The 21,827-nt window shown below is 53.6% G+C and overlaps 1 protein-coding gene across 1 annotated transcript; it reads left to right on the top strand.

The window, feature by feature from the left end:
• Positions 1-92: 92 nt before the first annotated feature.
• Positions 93-20,918, top strand: NOP14 (NOP14 nucleolar protein). The gene is made up of 18 exons (XM_067734913.1): positions 93-394; positions 3,109-3,243; positions 3,742-3,883; positions 7,011-7,153; positions 7,985-8,119; positions 9,052-9,174; positions 9,959-10,090; positions 10,820-11,078; positions 11,942-12,072; positions 12,585-12,670; positions 13,551-13,686; positions 15,083-15,184; positions 15,685-15,838; positions 17,474-17,633; positions 19,559-19,706; positions 20,215-20,333; positions 20,476-20,631; positions 20,796-20,918. The coding sequence occupies exons 1-18, from the start codon at positions 200-202 to the stop codon at positions 20,893-20,895; spliced, it is 2,556 nt and encodes an 851-aa protein (XP_067591014.1). The 5' UTR covers positions 93-199; the 3' UTR covers positions 20,896-20,918.
• Positions 20,919-21,827: the final 909 nt, after the last annotated feature.

The following is a 21,827-nucleotide window of genomic DNA, read 5'->3' as shown; positions in this document are numbered from 1 at the left end:
TAGTTGCTCAGCCTATGGGCGGGAAAGCTGAGCGGGGGCTTGTCAGTATTTTACCCAACGTTCCTACGTCTCGCTGGCTCAGTTATCGCGAGACGGGGGCGGCACTCCTAGGCGGCTGGGCCGCGCGGTAGCTCCGGAGGGAGCGCGCGCTGTAGCTGCCACCTCCTCGTCAGCGCCCCGAGGTGCAGCGCGTGTTGCCATGGGGAAGACCAGGTCTGCCGGAGCGCGCGGGAAGGCCCCCGGGGCCCCGGCGGGCGCGCGGGGCTGCCGGGCGAGGCCCAGCGCCAACCCGTTCGAGGTGAAAGTCAACCGGCAGAAGTTCCAGGTCCTGGGCAGGAAGACGCGCCACGACGTGGGGCTGCCCGGGGTGTCGCGCGCGCGGGCCCTCCAGAAGGTGAGCGGGGCGCCGGGCCCTCCGGGGTGGGTCCCCCCGGCCCCACCTGCCGGCCGGGACCACCCACGGCCCTGCTCCTCGAACCCCTGCGGCACCGAGGGGCCGCCGGCAGGCTTGGGCGAGCTACGGACTTACTTTCCGGTGCCCTTTTTCCCTTCTGTAAATCGGCCATGATGGTGGTACGTACATCCTAGGGCCGCCGGGAGAATGGGAAGCGTCCACTTAGAGTCCTCGGGACAGCGCCTGGAGTAGTGAGACGTCGTGTATCGTGTATGCCATGTGTCAGCTGGACTGTTTTCATCTTCGTGCCTCTGCTTCTGCGTGGGCGGGGACGACATTCCCCCGCAAAACCGCCGTCCCTCCTTGGAGACCCACACACAAGTCCAGCTCAGGCAGAGTTCATCACTTCCGCGCTGCCGCGGCCCCTGTGCGAACCTCTTAAAACCTGCCCTCGTTGAGACTTTGAGCTCCGCTGGTTAGGGACAGGATAGGGGATTACATGCTCAGTAGATGTTTGAAGAAGGAATGTATCGGTCCTTTGAAGCGCACAACCTCGTCCCTTGCAGGGTAACTGAAATGCTGCCTTCTTGGAAAGTCTCGTAGCCTCCAGCTTTCCTGTGCTTACGGTTCCAGAGTATTCTGTACTTTGAAATTCAGTTCGGGTGGCATTCTCTCTGCAGCTTCTGAGACATGCTCATTGGTTTGTTTAACGATATTTATTGTTACTCTGAGGAGGAGACATTAGTAAGTTAGTGAACAAATTAAAGCACAGAAAGGTCAAGTAAATTTCCCAGGGTCACACAGCTGGTAAAGGCTGGGGTTTGCACTGGGTTTGGACACCTGTGAAGCCTTTATGTGCCACTGAGCACTTAACGTTTAAGCTGTGTTCTAGCAGGTGGAGAGGTAAAGGTAAAGTAACACCTGGCCCTGCCTTCATGGGCTCATAATCTGTGTTCTGTCCCACAGCATGTAATCCAGTTGATCTTTTTTTATATATAAATTTATTTATTTTATTATTTATTTATTTTGGCTGCCTTGGGTCTGTTGCTGCACGCGGGCTTTTTCTTGTTGCGGCGAGAGGGGGCTACTCTTCTTTGCGGTACGCGGGCTTCTCATTGCGGTGGCTTCTCTTGTTATAGACCACACGGGCTCTAGGTGCGCGGGCTTCAGTAGCTGTGGCATGTGAGCTCAGTAATTGTGGCTCATGGGCTCTAGAGCGCAGGCTTAGTAGTTGTGGCACACTGGCTTTGTTGCTCCACGGCATGTGGGATTTTCCCGGACCAGGGCTCGAACCTGTGTCCCCTGCATTGGCAGGCGGATTCTTAACCATTTCACCACCAGGGAAACCCCAACTGATCTTTTCTTTTTTTTTTTTTTTAATAAATTTATTTATTTATTTATGGCTGCATTGGGTCTTCGTTGCTGTGCACAGGCTTTCTCTAGTTGTGGTGAATAGGGGCTACTCTTCGCTGCAGTGCATGGGCTTCTCATTGCGGTGGCCTGTCTTGCTGTGGAGCACAGGCTCTAGACACACGGGCTTCAGTAGTTGTGGAACACAGGCTCAGTAGTTGTGGCGCACGGGCTTAGTTGCTCCACGGCATGTGGGATCTTCCCGGACCAGGGCTCAAACATATGTCCCCTGCATTGGCAGGCGGATTCTTAACCACTGCGCCACCAGGGAAGTCCCCCCAATTGATCTTTGAATTGAATCAAACATCGTCCTTATTGCAAGGAGCTGGCAGTAATAGTAGACAAGACAAACTTATAGCCGACTCCGATGCACCCCTGCATCACACACCCCAGGGCAGGCTTGTGGGGGCAGATGTGGGGATGGGCATTGCATGGGCTCCAGACTAGACATGTTTTCCTTTATCATGTAAGCCTCAGTTTTCTCATTTCTCCTTAAGAGCCTGAGGTAGGAACTGCCATTCTCTCCTTTTTACAGGTGAGGCTGTAGGCGCTTCCCAAAGTCCTCGCTGGGAAGTGGTGCAGCTGGTGGGGTTCTGAGTCCTCACTCTCGACTGCACCTCCTGGGCATCACATGCATGTCCATGAATGACCCAGAAAGTGCTGAGAGTATTGGTTTGGGGCTACACGTAAATTTTACCAATAGACAAATACATAAATACGGAATCTGCAAATAGCAAAGACTGACTGTATATACACATAATGGCACGTATATAACAAGCAAAGAGCAGATAGGCAGTGCTGCTGCAGTCTGTGTCTGTAATTGATCGTGACGTCGTCATTGACATAAATGGCCTCTCAGATCATTGTTCCCTGCTCCCCTTACTCGGCTAGAACCTGAACTCCTCTGGCTTCTTCACCTGGGTGGAGTGACCTCTGCTCGATTGTCTGCTTTTTTTTGGTTGCCATCATTTTACTTTAACCTTTGGTATTAGGCATGGAAGTACTAACACACACCCTAGAGAATCCCCTGGGTTCCAGACATCATCCTCTTTGCTGCCGTTGTATGGCAGCGACCCAGTTTCTCCTTGGTAATTGAGATCAATCTTTCCAGCCAGTAGATTGGCCTTTTTTGGACTGTTTGTCTCAGGGGCCTGAGGCATAGAAAATGGCATTTTCCAGTTCCTTAGAGCCAGCGTTGTGTCCCCTTGTGGAAGCACCTCCCCTTTGGTGACTAAGACTGCCAGGCCGTCAGAGCTCAGAGTTGCCAGGACCGGTGAGAGATTGTTCTATGATCTGTTTTTCAGCGCACCCAGACTTTGCTAAAGGAATACAAAGAAAGGGATAAGTCCAACGTATTTAGAGATAAACGCTTTGGAGAATACAATAGCAACATAAGCCCGGAGGAGAAGATGATGAAGAGGTTTGCTCTGGAACAACAGGTATGGAAAACAGTCTTTTGCTGTAGTTTTACACAGAAGTCAAATACAAAGAGAAGGCCGTTTCCCCCTTGTTTGTTTATACTTTTGTGAGTGCACAGTGGATGGGTCTTCAGTCGTGTATCTTGCCTGTCTAGACCAAGGGGGAAGCAGCCTCTTGCACATACCAGTTAGGTGGATAAGTATCTTAACCAGAGTGCCCGGCAGTGATGCGTCCTGGGGTTCTGGACTAAACTGCTGCCTTCAGCTGGGTCGAGTGGATTGTGGAGCATTCCTGGTGGGTAGAGCTGCACGATTTCCCGGTGCCTTAGGGTGGCGCATTGATTTATTTACCTTCTGTGGGTTCTGTTTACATCCGAATCATTGCTCAAATGACCCAGAATAATCTTAAAGCTACACCGTCACATTGCACAAAAATGGGGGAAAAAATCATTCTTTTTTTGATGTTAAATGGATGTGGAAATTTTAGGAGACTGATTTTCATTTTTTCTATTCTGTCAGCGACAACACGAAAAGAAAAGCATCTACAACCTAAATGAAGATGAAGAACTGACTCATTACGGCCAGTCTTTGGCAGACATTGAAAAGCATAATGACATTGTCGATAGCGACAGCGATGCCGAGGACCGAGGAGTGCTGTCGGGTGAGGCCTGGGATCAGGGGCAGTCTGCTTAGCACTGACGTTCTTTCTGCCCTGCTTGCACACCTAGAAAATGCAGGTGTAGATCTCTAAGAATGTGTATATGTAGATAAGATAGACAGCCTGCTGTCTGTCTGTCACAGAAAGCACCTCAGTGTCCCTCCTCTTGTTTGAACTTCACCCCAGCTTATTTTACCCGGTGAGCTCAGAGAAACAATATGATTTGACCAACCCGTGAGTCAGAGTTGTGGGTAAAACCCACCTCGCTAACCCCTAGGACAGCTCTTCTGTACTAACCCACAGTGCTTTGCTACCACTGTTACCAGTTCTGACCCAATGTGTGCACTAACAGTGTTTACTTAGTTCTTTTAGTCTTTGTTTTCTCTGGAACCGCTTATGACAGTTTTGTGGGGGAAGTAACATTGAGCTGCTTCTTTTTAATTTCTTTTTTAAAATTTATTTATTTACTTATTTCATTTTTGGCTGCGTTGGGTCTTCGTTGCTGCGCACAGGCTTTCTCTAGTTGCAGCAAGCCAGGGCTACTCTTCGTTGCGGTGCGCAGGCTTCTCATTGCGGTGGCTTCTCCTGTTGCAGAGCACGGGCTCTAGGCGTGTGGGCTCAGTAGTTGTGGCTCACGGGCTTAGTTGCTCCTCGGCATGTGAAATCTTCCCAGATCAGGGCTCGAACCTGTGTCCCCTGCATTGGCAGGCGGATTCTTAACCACTGGGCCACCAGGGAAGTCCTGAGCTTCTTATTTATAGATAATAACAAAGCAGGTTAAACCGTGGCATTAGTTAACACTGATATACAACTGAACTGAGTTAGGACTCGGTTCAGGTCTCATCATCTTGGGCCCTTTTGTAAAGTTGCGGTCATGTCGTAAGTTAGCATCCTTATGATTTAGAATATCCTCTAGTCAGCATCTTCAGAACAAAGCTGCACAAAACTGAAACTGACTCAGCGGTTTTTCTGGTGTGTGGAAAGCCAAGCCGTTAAGCCCATGACTGCTTTTTGGTATTTGGGTGATGCGGGGGCAGAAGGCCTAGGAATTAGGGCAGCCCGTGGTTCTGTCCACAGCACCGGGAGGCGGACCTCAACTCTGCTGAGGCTTCGTGGTTGAGGAGGGGACATAGTTCACCTTGAGGGCCTTTCTCTGCGCACTTTCCATTGTTCAGGACTTTTTATGCACGCCTCGCTTTAAACACGTTCACCTTCACTGTCACCGAAGGGGACTGCCGTGGCACCTTAACGTTTGGCGGCCTGGTCATTCATCACAAGGTGTCGGCCTCGGCCTCGTTGGTATGATAGGCTGTGACGGTTGGCTGACTGGAGGAGAAGTTGGATTCCCATTCTGCCAGGTGTTGGGTCCTGGGGACTCAACTGTTTATTTGAGGTTTCCTATCCTCCTCTGATGTTTAGTATGAGCTCATGAGAATCCAGGGGACTTGCACATTTCCAGGTAACCTCTTATATTTGAAAATAAATATATTTGCCGTACCTTTTAAAATGAATCATTAGGAAACATTCTGTTTTGTTCAACTACATAGTTTATATGTTCTCCTAGATTAGGAGAATTTCATCTTAAAAATCAACCCTAGTTTTCTAATTAAATCCTATCATCAGTGTAAACACACTGATGGATTTTTTTTTTTTTCTTTTCTCCGAGAATCCTTTTTGGAATCTTTTATATACTACCACCTCGTTAGTTAATGTTTTGTAAATTTTATTTTCAGAAAATATTGTAAACAATCTTGAATTAGTAGAATGCTAAATGATAGTGTTTTCTAATATGCTGAACTTTGCAGGAAGCAGAGGAGTCACTCATTCACTGATTCATTTATTCAGCATGTGCCAGGCAGTGCTCTTGGTTCTGGGGAAATAGCAGTGAGTAAAACCTACCTGCAGCTCAGTTTTCTGGGGAGACCCAGACAGTAAACTAAATAATCACTAAATCCCGCAGGCCGGTCGGAAGTAGAAGTGCTGTGGGGGAAATGAAGTTGGAGCGGTCTGGGACACGCCAGGCAGTCCTGATTAGGGTCACGAAGGAGGTGGCTGTCGTGCAGGCCTCTGGTGGTGTCACAGTCTGGGACCAGCCGGGAGCCTGGCAACTGGAGGGGGCGATGGTACAGACAGGTGGGCTGGGCCCCCGGGGCCACGGGAACAATTTTGGCTTTTACTCAGGAACGGGAGCCGGAGGGACTTGAGTGGGGAAGGACAGAGTTGGCTAGGGCAGGCCAAGAGGTCTTCCTGAAATTCTCTTGTAGGCGAGGGTGGTAGAGAGGAAGCAGGATGCGCAGGGGTGTTTGGGGTACCTGTTAGCCCAGGGGAGGCATCAGGAGGGCAGTGGGCGCCCAAGTCCGCAGACAGCCTTGCCTGGAGGAGGGAGCTGCTGCCCAGAGGAGTGAGCGTTGGCCTTTAAATCGGGCCAGAGTCTACTGCAGGGAGAGCGAGAGCAGCTTCCAGAAGGAGGCATGATGGGGGTGGCGGAGCGCAGGCGCAGACGGCGGGTTGTGGGCCTGACGGGGTTAGAGGGCCACAGGCAGGAGCTGTTTCTCTTACTGGGTGAGATCTGAAGTCAGTTGCTTAGCATCTAAGCCTCTGTTTTCTCTTCCAAGAAATTGGATTTTTTTTAAATTTCTTTCTCTTCCAAAATCGACGATTCCCAATGTTTTCTTTCTCTCTTCTTCCCTGGTAGCTCAGGCAGCCTAGGAATCGGTGACTCTAGTAGCTGGCTCCGCCCCCTGCCCCCGGGACTTTCTGTGAGACACAGGGAGGGTGTGAAGTGGCTCTGGTCCTGGGCACGCCCGCTTAGGACTCAGGCACGAGCTAGTTTGCGTTTGCCCATCTTCTGTGAGACGTTAACACATTGGAAAACAGGTTCTTGGTGTTTCCAGTCACTTGGATCACAGCTGTTTGGTCTTTTTATGCCTCTGGGTTTTCTCGGAGGGGCTCATCTTGGGGGTTTGTGTCGCTGTGCCTGTAGTCTCACCTGCCGTGGGTGAGAGTTTTCTCTTAAACGTGGAGTCTGCTCTTAGGACCGTGCTTGGAGAAACGTTGGCAGAGCGACTGCAAAACCCACTTCGCAGCCGGGCCTGGCTTCACAGAGGGGTTTTCTGCTCTCTGTCTGCAGCTGAGTTGACGGCGGCCCATTTTGGAGGAGGTGGTGGGCCGCTTCACAAGAAGACCTCTCAACAGCATGGCGAGGAGGGGCAACAGCCGAAGTCACGCAAAGAGCTGATCGAGGAGCTCATCGCCAAATCAAGGCAGGAGAAGGTGCGTCCGCTGCCGTTCTCGCTGCGGAGCAGCACCGCCCGCAGCCTCGCTGCTGAACACTTTCAAGTCTTTCCTCCCTGTGCGGTTTAGGCTGTGTCTAATATTTTCTATGAATTCAATAAAAGCATTCACTTTGAATAGGAATACAAAATGCATTTTAAGTTTCATCAAGCATGTACTTCCTCTTTTTTTTTTTTTAATTTTATTTATTTATTTATTTATTTTTGGCTGTGTCGGGTCTTTTCTGCTGCGCGCGGGCTTTTCTCTAGTTGTGGCGAGTGGGGTCTACTCTTCGTTGCAGTTTGCGGGCTTCTCATCGCGGTGGCTTCTCTTGTTGCGGAGCACGGGCTCTAGGCACACGGGCTTCAGTAGTTGTGGCACGCAGGCTCTAGAGTGCAGGCTCAGTAGTATTGGCGCGGGGGCTTAGTTGCTCCGTGGCATGTGGGATCTTCCTGGACCAAGGCTCGAACCCGTGTCCCCTGCATTGGCAGGGGGATTCTTAACCACTGCACTACCACGGAAGCCCCAAGCATGTACTTCTGATGGTTTCTTGGGGTTTTGGTTTTGGTTTGGGGGGAGGGTTGGTTTTAGTGTTGTGGCACGTATCAAGAGTCGCAAAACATCACTGCTTCTGCTAAAGGCAAACTGCTCAGAGCATCTAGAAGAGCAGTTTTACAGCAGGAAGTTCGTTCTGCGTGATGGGATCCTGAGATGCTGATTTCTCGTGGTCTCTTTCCCCGTCGGCATGTTGGGCTGAGCGGTTGTCCAGTGGGGCCTGGACGTCTGCTGGAGGCCGGCAGTAATGGGGTGCCTTCTGTTCTTTTTCCCCAGAGGGAGAGACAGGCTCAACGAGAAGACGCCCTTGAACTCACAGAGAAGCTAGACCAAGACTGGAAAGAAATCCAGACTCTCCTGGCCCGTAAAACACCCACATCCGAGAGCAGAGGTGGAAAGGAGAAACCCAAGGTGGGGTCAGCACCTCACAGGCAGCCTGGGCTCACGACCATTGACCCAGCCTTTCTCTGCAGAAGAGGGGGAGCCAGACATCTGTTCTCCCTTTTAGGACTTAAGTTTTCTGTTAAACTTTTATATTGAGGTATCTGACGTGTGTTACATCAGGGTGGAAATAGACTAAAAGTTACTTCACTATCTACTCCAGAATAATGAAAGTAAAGAAAATGGTTGTTTCTTGGTATGAGAAGACTTGGTATGTGTATTGATATATACATTTATTTATTTTTCCCCCTGGACAATATTTGGTTCCTACCACATTGCTTTTAGTCTAAATTGTCAGAGAAGGTGCATTCGTTTGAGTTGCTGGTTTCTAGAAAATACTTGGATTTCACCAGATTACCTTGCCGTGTGGCCATCTGCACATCTGTGAGTCGACCTTACTGTTGCTTCCCCCAAAATCCCATTTGGAGGCTTAATGCCTAGATGAGCAAAGTTTAGTTTTCTTTTTTTTTTTTTGCGGTACGCGGGCCTCTCACTGTTGTGGCTTCTCCCGTTGTGGAGCACAGGCTCCGGACGCACAGGCTCAGCGGCCATGGCTCACGGGCCCAGCCGCTCCACAGCATGTGGGATCTTCCCGGACCAGGGCACGAACCTGTGTCCCCTGCATCAGCAGGCGGACTCCCAACCACTGCGCCAGCAGGGAAGCCCAAGTTTTAGTTTTCTTAAAGCAGACATACTTTAAGAATTTTCGAGGAGCAAATAGTCGTATATGACCTAAAGGCGTCCTCGAGACTGATTAGAACAGGCCTCTGTCACACAAGAAGAAAAGACTTAGGCCGTGGTTTAGCTTCTTCCATAAAGATGTCCAGCCACAATTGGGATGTGCAGGAAGCTCATTATGCAGGTCTTTTCTTTAAAAAAACAATTTCTTCTTTCTGCCCTAGCCTGACGCATACGACATGATGGTTCGTGAGCTCGGCTTTGAAATGAAAGCGCCACCCTCTAACAGGATGAAGACGGAGGAGGAGCTGGCCCGTGAGGAGCGGGAGCGGCTCAAGTGCCTGGAGGTGTCTAGGGGGCGGGGCAGGGGGCGGGGCGAGGCAGGAGCAGGGGCAGGGCTGCTCTGGGAAGCTGCTACTACCGGAAAGGCCCTTTCCACCTTGTTGTGTTCAATGGGCTGGAGGTGTGCTGTGTTTTACCAGTGAAATCTTTTTAGTCTCTAAACAAGTTTGTTTTATTTTTTTTAACTATAAAAGGAAAAATAAATGCAGATAATACCCAATATAACAAATTAAAAATGACTTTCTTTCTAATCCCTTTACCTCAGAACAGCTGCTAGCGATATAGTGCACTACCTTTTCACCTCTTTTCTCTTAAAGGTTTTTTAAATTTCCTTACGTCACAAAACAAAAATGAAGTGGAGGCATACTGTCGTGCATCTGGCCTTTTCAGTACCCCCTCGTGGGCCGTCTCCTGTGGCCATTGCATGGCTCAGAGGGACAGAGTAGCTGAGCTGCTTGTTAAATGGATGCAGACCTCAGTGTAAGGTGTCCTGTTCCTCTTCTGGGGCCTGGTGGTGAGTGAAGCCGATGGTTGGCCACCATCATTTGGCCAGAAAGCCCCCAGGGTGACAGCTTTTCCTTCCTTGTGACGGGAACATGTTTCTGCCGCAGTATTTTTATTTTTGTTAAAATAAGTCTTCCACACGCTGCTTGCCAAGGGTTTGCGTGTCTGGTTGAAGAAAGCAGAAGGCAGGCCTGAAGCAGCTGTGATGGCCGAGGGAGCCTGGAGCGTGCGTCCCTGCCACGTGCTCACAGCACGGCAGACAGCTTTTCTGTCTTTCCTGCTCAGGCTGAAAGACTCCGGAGGATGCTTGGAAAGGAGGAGGACGAACGTATTAAGAGACCGAAACACATGTCGGCGGATGACTTAAGTGATGGCTTCGTACTAGACAAAGATGACAGGCGTTTGCTTTCTTACAAAGTAAGATGTTTGCCTTCGTTTCCTTTTTTTTTTTTTTAATTTAAAGCAACACATTTCCTGGTTTTTCACTTGATAGGTTTACCACAGGTGGAAATTGTGAGTCTTTTTAGAAGCAGTTTCTCTGGGGCTCTTTCTAAAGTTGGTGAGGTTTTTCATCCGCGAGCCCCATTAGCTCTATACTCCTCTCCCCTTTCAGAGCGTCAGCCTCACTCGGGGCAGGAAGATAGGAGAAGGCCAGGGGTCTCGAGCAGAAAGGGTTCCGAGACGGGAAACCGGGTGCTCGCAAAACACTGGGTTATCTGGGGGAGTCGTCAGGGGTCACCCTCCGATGTTGAGGTCCCACCACCTCCGTGTGCAGCCCACATGCCAGGAAGCCCCAGCTTCCTGGGGCTGCCAGACACTCATAGCAGCCGGAGCCTGTCCGCTGGGGCGCCTTCCGCATCCTGGACCCCCGCCGCTCCCCAGCAGAGACAAGCCCTGCCCAGAGTCCTGGCGGCAGGGTGTGGGGACTGCGGTTCCCAGGCCTTTAGCCCCGTGACGTGTAGCAGCCCCGAAGGAGGTGGGAGAGAGGCCCCACGCCCGTGTACGGTGCAGCACCGGGCCGCGTGTTCCTGGCAGACAAGTAGCATAAAGCGTCTGCACGTGCACGGCCCTCAGACACGGTCACAGGCTGTGCCAGCTGCTGTCCCCTGAGGAGTGATGCCGCTGGTTCCCACACTCTGTTCCCAGGATGGAAGGATGAACGTCGAGGAAGAGCCAAGCGGGGAAGCCAGTAGCAGTGAGAGCGAAGGGGAAGAGGGCAAAGGCTCGAGCGAGGGGGACCCAGAGGAGAGCGATGGCCCGGACGGCCCCTCAGGCCTGGAGTCTGACGTGCAGAGCAAGGACGGGAGCGAGAGGACCCAGGAGGAGCAGCGTCCGAATCCCGGGGAGCGATCGGCAGCCGACGACCGGGAGGCTGCCAGGGCCGAGCTGCCCTATATGTTCGCAGGTAGACAGACAACTGGGGAGTGACCGCAGTGACCTGGTGGCGTCTGCCTCACGGGATGCGTCATGGAGTGGGACAGGGTACGGGCCTGGACACACGGGCACAGCCCGTCTGTGCTGTCCTGGCTGGCAGACAGGCACGGTCATCCTTCTCCGCGACGCCCCTGGGATCTGACCCGAGTGCTCTGGGCAGCACGTCAGCCTCTGCTATGTGGCTGCAGCAGTTCTGCAGGCCGCCGGCGGAGGTCCCTGCTGCTTGACAAGTCAGCCCTTTGTGGGCAAGGGTGGCCGCGGAGTCGGGCTCAGGCCTCGTGACATGGCATGTAGCACACGGTGGGCTGCTCTGTCCCACGTGCAGACACCCCATCCGGTTCCAGTCCGCAGGCCTAAGCTGTCCTGCGACTTAAGGGCGTTTCCAGAGCGGTTGAACCGGCGGGTGGAGCTGGCTGCCGGGGGCATCTCAGGCGTGACGCTGCACTGCTCGCGGGGCTCCTTCCAGCTTCCAGCCTGTTCTGAACGGTCCTGGCGGCCACCCCGCCCACGCACTGTCCCCTCCTCCCTCCCCGTGTCGGGCATTGGCGGGATTCCTCCTGGAGGGGAGCTTGGGGTCATTTCTTCGTCGAGGCTTGTTGCAGGCAGCCCAGTTTCCTCGAGCCTCACCCTTGGCGGGCACGCGGGCACACGTTAGAAGCAGTGTGGTAATTACACAAAATGAGTGGTTCTATAAAACAGGCGGAAGTATTTCTTTGGCTGAAGTAAAAGAAGTTGTATTATTTAATTTGTGTTCAGTTTTTATCTCTGTTACCAGAAACGTAATTCTCATTTGACAAGTTAAGCGTGGAGTGTGTTTTGTGTTTATTTTGATAGCTCCCAAATCCTACGAGGAACTGAAGTCTTTATTATCGGGAAGATCGACGGAAGAGCAGCTCTTGGTTGTGGAGAGAATTCAGAAATGCAACCATCCAAGTCTCGCAGTGGGAAACAAAGCAAAACTAGAAGTACGCTGAGTCGTTTGTCTGCAGTGTTGGGAGTGTCAGGGAAGAGCCCTGGTCTGTGTGGGCGTCGTAACCGTGAAGCTGGTGGTCCTGAAGTGCACCCCGTGCTTACGGCCGCGAGATTTCACGGTGGGGTGTGGGTCAGGGGGCAGAGAGCCAGGCCTGGGTGTGCGTCAGCTCCAGGGCCACGGCAGGCCCAGGAGGAGGCCGAGCTGTTGACCTCAGTGTACACTGAGTCCACCGCGCACGCCGTCACGCAGCAAAGCCAGGCTTTGGGGAAGTAGATAGCTAGGAACGTGCCTCGTCCTCTGGCGCCCGGCCGGCGCGCTCCTGGTCTAGGACTGAGGCGTTGCCCGCCAGCCAAGGCAGCACCCAGACCCTGTGCTCTTCGCCCGCGTGCCTGCCTTGGGCCACATGCCCCCTTCGCTGGCCCTGAGGCCTGCCCCCCGGTGCGCGGCACGGGGCAGGGCGTGCTGTGCCGCAGCCCCGCTCTGGCCCCACCCCTGTTCCCGCAGAAGCTGTCCGGCTTCCTTTTGGAATACGTTGGAGATCTGGCTGCAAGTGATCCCCCAGACCTCGGCGGAATCAACAAGTTGGTTGTGTGAGTGAAAACGGGTGCCTTATCTGGGACGTGGGGCTGAGTTGGACAGCTTTTGTGCCCTTCAGTAAAGTTGTAGAGTAACTTCGGAGTTATTAAGGCAGCCTTGCCAGCGGGCCCACAGCTCGCACAGCTGCGGTCACTTCCGTACGCCATCCTGCTCCTAAGTCGTGTTGACGCGCTGCTCCCGTTGCCCTAGAGATGGGACCTGCTTTTAACTGCAAACGAATCGACTTTAAGACAGTAGGGCCCCGTCAGTTTATTAATATTTGACGGCAAATTTTCTGTTTCATTCGCCCGCCTGCTGCTGTCCTGCGCGGGGTCCCCGGGCCGGGCTCTGCACCAGGCCCCGTGAGAGCAGAGCAGCATGGTGGCTCCTGGCCCCGTGGTGGCTGGAGCAGGGCGCAGCGGGCAGGGTGCTCAGTTGGGAGGGTCCGTGAGAGCAGGTGCCTGGTGGTACCCTCGGGCTGGCCACCTGCACACGCCTCCACCCCGTGCCAGCCTCTGCCCCCAGGAGTGCTTGTGAGGTACCACTGGGTTCAGGACTGTCAGCCACGTCTGGCCCTTAGAATATGCCTCCCGTGCTGTTACTTGTATAAACAGAGCTACTTCTGCCACCAGTACTGAGAAGTTACGACCAGGTTCTTAGCAAATAGCAAAAATGATTATAGGTTATTATAAAACACTATTAGAAAAACTACCTGGATCACCGAGACGGCCAGCCAGGTGTCAGTAAGGAAAAGTGCATTCATCCAGGGGCTTCCAGCTCCAGCTCAGCCGGCAGGTGACTTCACAGGAAGATGATAAACGTGGGTGGTTTGAGGGGGTTTCTATGTTTTTGTTACCTACGGACATTCTCCCCTGACATGTCTCTGATGAACAGGCAGTTGTATAACCTTTGCCAGATGTTTCCTGAAGCCGCAAGCAGCGCCGTGAAATTTGTCCTCCGAGATGCCATGCACGACATGGAAGGAATGGTTGAGACCACAGGCCGGGCGGCCTTCCCGGGCCTGGACGTGGTAAGCCAGGGGCGTGTCTCATCTGGCCGTTGACCCGCGGCCGCCATCTGTCCAGTGTGCTGCCATGGCACGGAGGGGCTGGGGGCTTCAAGAGGGTGGTCTGCCCCAGAGCCTCCGCAGCCATCTGGAGGGCACGCTGGGCCAGACCTGGAAGGACTGCTGACCTGTTAACAACTAGCTAATGTGGGCTCAGGAGCAAAGTTCCTGGTTTGACTTCTCCGTGAACGGTGCCGTGTTTAGTCTTGATGGCAGACCCGGGGTGTGTTTTCCTGAGGACCTGAACCTGTGGGCTGGTTGCCCCACCTGCTTGTGCACAGCGACCTCTGACCTCTCTGAGGTTTCTGACCGTTTCACGACAGCCGGGGGCCGTGTTGTCAGCTCTGGTCACTGAAGAAGTACTGCTCAGTCCGTTCCATTTTCTGGTCTTCGTGTTGAAATGAGCTAACGGCGACGGGCAGGAACTTAAAAGTTCGGCTTTAGGGCTTCCCTGGTGGCGCAGTGGTTGAGAGTCCGCCTGCCGATGCAGGGGACACGGGTTCGTGCCCCGGTCTGGGAAGATCCCACATGCCGCGGAGCAGCTGGGCCTGTGAGCCATGGCTGCTGAGCCTGCGCGTCCGGAGCCTGTGCTCCACAGCGGGAGGGGCCACAACAGTGAGAGGCCTGCGTACCACAAAAAAAAAAAAAAAAGTTCGGCTTTATGTCAGTGGGTCAGTAGACTCCTTGGGAAGGCATCTGAGCCAGTGTCTGTGGCCTCGGCCCCTTTCTCTGTGTGACCTGGGGTAGGTGGGTGCCCGAGCTGTGGCCGAGGGTATCCAGCCTTGCCTCCCCGGAGCCTGTCCCTGGCGAGGAGTAGTGGGGAGGCCAGGGGGGTTGGCAGGCTGCCCGGGCTTCCATCCTGGGCTGCGCGGGCCTGGCCTCTCCCGGCTGTAGGCGGTAGTGATGGCTCAGTGGTACCTGTCCCGTAGGCTGGCGTGAGGATTCATGAGTTGATGTTGTTACTGAACCAAATTGGGGCCCACCCTTGCCCGGCGCACAGCAAAGCCAGCCGACTGGTGCCAGGTTGTGGGGAAGAAACGTGCAGCGTTTACTGCAGGCAGCTCGTGCCCAAGAGACACGGACTCCCTGAGGGCCTCAGGGGAGGGGTTTTAAAGGCAACGTCGAGGGTGAGGGTCCCAGGGTGTGTGACCAGCTGGTGGGCTTTCCTCTGAGTGGCTGGTGGTGAGCTGACAGGGTGATGTTCGGCCACTTGGCTCCCAGCGTCTGGGGCCTGGTGCTCGCGGGCAGCCTGCAGTCCCCGCCCCCGGCGGGTGGTGGTCTTGGTCTCCGCAGAACAGCCCAGAGGTGCGCGTCAGGCTGTCTCCCTTCTTTAGCCCGTGTGGTGGCGCTTTCTTTCCAGCTCGTTTACTTGAAAATTGCTGGGATGTTGTTTCCAACCTCTGACTTCCGGCACCCGGTGGTCACGCCTGCGCTGCTGTGTCTGAGCCAGCTGCTAACCAAGGTACGTCAGGGCCTCCCCATCGGAGCCAGCCCTCCCAGGGGCTGAGCGGGGCCGCGGAGACTGGCGCTCCTTGGGGCAGGAGTAGGAAAGGCTCGTCAGCGAGGCCTGCGTAGCAGCTCCTTCCCAGAGCTCCCGGGCGAGGTGGCAGAGGGTGTGACCCCAGAAAGCGCATGAGGGCATCGTGTCTGATCTGGGGTTCTGTTCCCCTCTTGGCTTTAAAAGTCCAAATAGCTCCGTTTTCCTTGAGGGGGCGTGTGATCGGTACCCACTTGCTGTGGCAGTTATCAGCGTTCCGCTCCGAAAGGGTGGGACCTTACGGTCACAGGGCTCTGTGCCTGATTGCATGCCACGCGCCTCGATCCTGCCATGGGGGCGGTGCTCCCCTCCGTGCAGAGGAAGGTCAGGGCCTGCGGCTTCCCGCGGAAGCCAGGCTGTCTGCCTGGCGCAGTGTTGTGAATGTTGTTCCCAAGTGGACACTGTGCCCTGTGTTCCTTTGCCAGTGTCCCATCCAGTCCCTCCAAGACGTGGTGAAGGGGCTCTTCGTGTGCTGCGTGCTCCTGGACTATGTGTCTCTGTCCCAGAGGTTCATACCTGAGCTCATCAATTTTCTTGTTGGGATTCTTTACATCGCAACTCCCAACAAGCAGAGCCAAGGTGAGTTGATGGGAGGCAGCGTTTGCAAATATACTGTACTTTAGACTTTTAATAGGAATCGGTATTCATTGTAGAAAGCTTAGGATGTGGGGAAGTTAGAAAGAAGACAAAAGAGTCTCAAGTCTCATCCTCCAGAGTAGCATCCTTTTTTCCCTCTGTGTGGATGTGTGTAAACCCACATTTTGAAAACAATCAGGATCCCACTTTATCTGTCCAGCACAGTAGCCCATTTCCACGTGTGGGGAGTCTGAGCTTAGTGTAAAGTACCCCCCAGGTGGCAAGACTACCTACCAGAAATATATAAAATACTGAGGTTTACTGTATTGACTGTGTGTTGAAACAGTATTTGGGGGGGAGGGTAAATAAAATACATCCATTAAGATTTACCTTTTTGGGGGCTTCCCTGGTGGCGCAGTGGTTGAGAGTCCGCCTGCCGATGCAGGGGACACGGGTTCGTGCCCCGGTCCGGGAAGATCCCACATGCCGCGGAGCGGCTGGGCCCGTGAGCCATGGCCGCTGAGCCTGCATGTCCGGAGCCTGGGCTCCGCAACAGGGGAGGCCGCAACAGTGAGAGGCCCGCGTACCGCCAAAAAAAAAAAAAGATTTACCTTTTTGTTTTTACTCATTTTATGTGGCAACAAGAACACTTTAACTGGCGTAGCTCACGGTCTATCTCTAGTCAGCAGCACCGCTCCTGTAGTTCCTACAATGTTCTGAATGTTGGAAGGAGATCGTGGACAGCAGTATTCTGACAGGGTTTCAGCAGTTGTTGCTCTTCTGAACTATCACACCCTCCCCTCCCCTCCCCCACACAGGATGCTGACACTCTTCCCCACGCTTCTGCCCACTCACGGCTCCCTCGCCCTCCAGGAGCTGCCCACCTTTGTCCCCTCGCTCCTCCGTGTCTAGAGGGGCTGCTTTCCCGACCTCCTTTTCCCTTCCCTGCCCTTCCACTTTCTCCTCGTAACCTCACATGGACACTTGCCTGATTTCTCTGAGCCCCACGCTGTGGGCTCCTCTCTGCCAGCCGTGGGGATGGGCACGGGGGGGACAGCCACACCCCAGGGAGACGTCAGGGTGGCTGCAGTGCTGGAGGAGGGGCCCCGGTGGAGGGCACTGGACGCTGGAGTCGGGACTGGTCAGCAGACTGGCTGTCACCCGTATGCCCCCCACCCTCTGCCCAGCCACCGCCCACTCTGCCGTGCCTGGACCGCACCCGGCCTGGCACCCTCCCCGGCAGTCCCTTCCGTCTGCTTCGACTGCTCCTCTGAGTAACGGTGGGCTTAAGTCCTGCTCGCTCCCCGGGTCTCTGGAGCAGGCCTTCTCTGGCCTGGTGAGCTCTGCACCCTGCCCCACCGCCCCAGCTCTCCTGACAAACCCGCCTCACCCTCCTCTGCTTTTCCTTTGTCCGTCGTTTCTTACTGATACTCAGTCTAGTCTGCCCACGAGGGCAGGGGCCTAGTCTGAGCTTGGACTTGGCCCACACACCCCTGTCAAAGCTGTCGCTCGTCTCTGGTGGTAAGCACAGCACATGTTTGTTAGAATGAACTTCCAAAGGCTTCACCCTGCAGAGCCTGCCCTGCGAGCCCGGTAGCCTCAGAGGCTGACTCTGTCCCTGTCCCACTTGGAATCCAGGTTACACTCTGGTGCACCCTTTCAGAGCACTTGGGAAGAACTCGGAGTTGCTCGTGGTTTCTGACGAGGAGGCCATGACCACGTGGCACAGGAGAAGCCTCCCCCTCCAGTGGGCAGGAAGACTGAAAGCCCAGACTGAGACAGAGGCCAACCACACCAGGTACGTGCGGGCCTGGGGCTCCGGGCCGTGGTGCCAGCTTAGACCTCCGAGGGGCCAGGCTGCAAGCCAGACGTGACCCAGCACCCAGCCTTGAAGATGCACCCGGGTTATCTCTGTTCGCAGATGAAATGATTTTATATGTGGAAAATCCTAAAGGTTCCACAGAAGAGCTATCAGATCTGATAAGTGAATTCAGCAAAGTAGCTGGATACAGAGTCAACGTACAAAAGTCAGTTGTATTTCTACACACAAACAATGAACAGTCTGAAAGGAAATTGCAAAAACGATCCCATCTACAATAGCATCAAAAGGAATAAAATTACTTAAGAATTAGCTTATGCAGGGAGGTGGAAGACTAGTACGATGGAAACTACAAAACATTTGTTGAAAGTACTTAACAAAGACATGAATGAATGGAAACACGTCTGTGTTCCTGGACTGGTAGACATAATCACCTCCAAATACCACCACGATAGGGGTTCGGTTTCAACAGGGGGATTTTGTGGGGTCACATCCTTCAGTCTGTAGTAGAATGAGGAGGGGACTAGGACTTTTTCTCCTAAGTCCTCTGATTTTTAAAAAAATTATGGTTATTTGAATTTTTTTGTTGACATTTATTTGTTGTGTTAAAATGCAGATAACCTTTACCATCTTAACCATTTTTAAATGTATGGTTCGGTGGCATCTTAAGTACATTTACACTGTTAAGGAACCGTCACCACCCTCCATCTCCAGAACTTACTCATCTTCCCAAACTGAAACTCTGTCCCCATTAAAGACTAATCCCACGCCACACCCCAAGCCCCACCATCCTCCTTTCTGTCTGTGGATTTGACTCCTCTGCTGCATCTCATATAGGTGGAATCGCAGGATTTGTCCTTTTGTGACTTATTTTATTTCACTGAGTGTAATGTCCTCAATGTTCATCCATGTTTAGCAGGTATCAGAATTTCCTTCCTTTTTAAGGCTGAATCATACTCCGTTGTGTGGATGGACCACATTTTGTTTATTCATTCATCCATCAGTGGACACTTGGGTTGCTCCCACTTTTTGGTTATTCTGAATAAGGCTGCTGTGGACATGGGGGTACAAGTATCTATTCCAGTTTCTGCTTTCAGTTCTTTTGGGTTTATACCCAGAGATGGAATTGCTGGGTCAGATGATAGTTTTATTTCTAATTTTTTGAGGAACCTCCATGCTGTTTTCCACCACAGCTGTACCATTTTACATTCCCACCAACAGCGTATGAGGGTTCCAATTTCTTCACATCCTTGTCAACACTTAGTAATTTCTGGATTTTTGATGGTAGCCATCCTCATGGGTATGAGGCGGTGTCTCATTACGATTCTGCCTTGATTTTCCTAATGATTAGTAATGAGCATCTTTCCACGTGCTTGTTGCACGTTCATAATCTTTGGAGAAATGTCTGTTCACATCCTGATGGCCGTTTTTTTCCATGAAAACCTAACTTTCCCAGAATGTGTGTGATTTTCAAAGTGTATCTGCTTGATACTGGAAATAGTTTTAGTAATTTAAAAACTACAACGGGGTTTATTTAAGATGAGGGCTCCAGCCATTGTAGTGAGTGAGTCAGTTTTCTTGGGTCTCTCCCAAGAAATGTATATGTGTTACTAAACTTTTTCTTCTGTTTAAAAAACAAAAAACACCGAGTACTCTTTCCAAGTTGTTGCTGCATTTCCCGCAACGTTCTTTCCTATTCAGGGAAGCAGGATGTTTTCTTTAACTCCTGATCCCATCAGCCATCGGGCTGCAGCCGTTGCCCAGGGCAGATGTTTGACCTCAGGGTCCTGCGGCCCAGGCCCACGAGTGGAAGGTTTTCATCTTTGCCAAGATGATGGGCTTTGTTGGTGACGGGGAGGGGCCCTTCCTTCCTGTTTGCCTGAGGCCGGGTGTCACCCATGCAGGCTGTCCTGCCTGGCCGTGTGTCTGGCTCTGGTGCAGCGCTGTGTGACTGTCTATGGCACCCTGCCCTCCTTCCACGACATCGTGCAGCCCCTGCGAGCCCTCCTGTTGGAGCACCTGGCAGCCCGCAGCTGCCCGCCCGAGCTCCAGGTGAGGCCTCCCATGGCGCGGACGTGTCCCGGAGTTGGGGCAGGCTGGCGGACGTTTCTGTCACCGGGGTTCTGGTGCTAGGAATCAAGGCCAGCCGCCCCCCTCAGCCTGGGCAGCGGCTCCAGGCCCCGCGCCCCTCCCAGGTCACTCGGGTTCTGAGGATGGTCCCACTGCCCTGCACCAGGCGACAGGAAGCCATGAGGGGCACCTGCCTTTTGGCCTGGGGGCTCCCCTCTGTACGAATGGGCTGGTCCCCATCGTGTGCTCCCCACATTCCTCTGGGAGAGACCGTTCTGTTGCTCGATGGGTCTGTGGGTCTGAAGTCCCACCAGGCCAGATGCCACGAGGACGCTGCAGGAAGGTGGAAGCTTCGTGAGAGCTGGGCCGTCTGGGCACAGTGGCTCTGCACCTGCAGCCGCCGGGCCCAGGGGAAGGGGCGGCCCGGAGGGAGGAGCTCCGGAGGCCACGGTGGGCAGGCCCGGCGGTGTCAGCTTTCCTCACGTGTCAGGAGCTGAGTCGGAGCATTTTGACGGAAATGGAAAAGCAGCCGAAGCACTATCGGCCGCTGGTCTGTGAGAAGAGCAAGCCGGTGCCGCTGAAGCTGTTCACCCCCCGGCTGGTCAAAGTGTGAGTACGGAGGCCCCCCAGCACCCCAGCCCCAGAGGGGCCTGGGGAGTCCGGGGCTGTGGCTGGGGGCGGCCCTGACCGGGGCCTGGCAGGCTCTGGGTGCGCAGACCCTGCGCCCTCAAGGCCGGCTTTGCACCTTCAGCCTCGAGTTTGGGAAGAAGCAGGGCTGCACAAAGGAGGAGCAGGAGAGGAAGAGACTGATCCACAAGCACAGGCGAGAGTTTAAAGGCGCCGTCCGGGAGATCCGCAAGGACAACCAGTTCCTGGCCCGGATGCAGCTCTCGGAGATCATGGAACGGTGAGGGGCGACGGGGTCTGGCGGGGGCTGGTGTGGGTGCTGGGCCGGGGTGAGGGCGGGCCACGCGGATGTGAACTGCTATTGGGTCAGATAGGAAAAAGGGCAAGATGTCCTCCAAAATGTATCCAAAAATGGGCTTTTTTTTTTTTTTTTTTTTTTTAAAGGGACGCGGAAAGAAAACGAAAAGTGAAGCAGCTTTTTAACAGCCTGGCCACACAGGAAGGTGAATGGAAGGCTCTGAAGAGGAAGAAGTTCAAAAAATAAATTATGTTTTATGAATCAGACAAGGAGATGCTATGTAATGAATGCTGTAAGGGGTGCTGTAACGTCAAGTTATTTTCCTGTACTTCGCTTCACGTTAAAACGCCTCTCCTGACATATTGCACTTTGGGAACACGGCCAAGCCTCTGTGGGAGCTACATGCGGATAAACTGAGAATCACCTCTCTTCCTCACTTCCAGACAGTCCTCAGTTAATCACGAGGCTTGGGACTGATGGGATTCAGGCTAATGTTTTTGGTCAACCAAGCGTATTTGCCTTGAGGTGTAGAATTCAGTGTTACTTAATGTTACATGAATTTTCAGTCATCAGTGAAACAAGTTTGCACATAGTTTAGAAATCACCCGTAATCCCGGCACCCCAGCAGCCATGATCGGCTTTGCCCCAATCCATACCCAGTCTTGATTAATGCTTTGGAGTGCCAGGCCGCTGTGAAGGCAGGAGGGGTTGGGCTGCATCTGCATTGACCCAGGAGGCTTCATAAAGACACAGGAGCCACCTGCCCGCCCTCGCGGCGCTGGGGGCTACGGCCTTGCACAGAATGCTGCCTCCCTGCGGGGGTGCAGAGGTGGGCAAGTCCCCCAGCCCCTGTGCCCTGCCCCCAGTCTCTGAGAGTGAGGCACTGGTCCTCACACCCCAGGTGACCATGCGGCACGTGGCAGAGGCCTCACCCTCAGCTGGCAGCCCTGCCGGGTGGCCCTAACACTCACATCAAGAAACCCATCCTTGGGACTTCCCTGGTGACACAGTGGTTAAGAATCCGCCTGCCAATGCAGGGGACACGGGCTCAAGCCCTGGTGCGGGAGGATCCCACATGCCATGGAGCAACTAAGCCCGTGCGCCATAACTACTGAGGCTGCACTCTAGAGCCCACGAGCCACAACTACTGAAGCCTGCGCGCCTAGAGCCCGTGCTCT

This window comes from Pseudorca crassidens, chromosome 4 (assembly GCF_039906515.1).
Source record: "Pseudorca crassidens isolate mPseCra1 chromosome 4, mPseCra1.hap1, whole genome shotgun sequence".
NCBI lineage: Eukaryota > Metazoa > Chordata > Mammalia > Artiodactyla > Delphinidae > Pseudorca > Pseudorca crassidens.
Note: the sequence above shows the minus strand (reverse complement) of the source record. Positions and strands in the feature narration are given on the sequence as shown.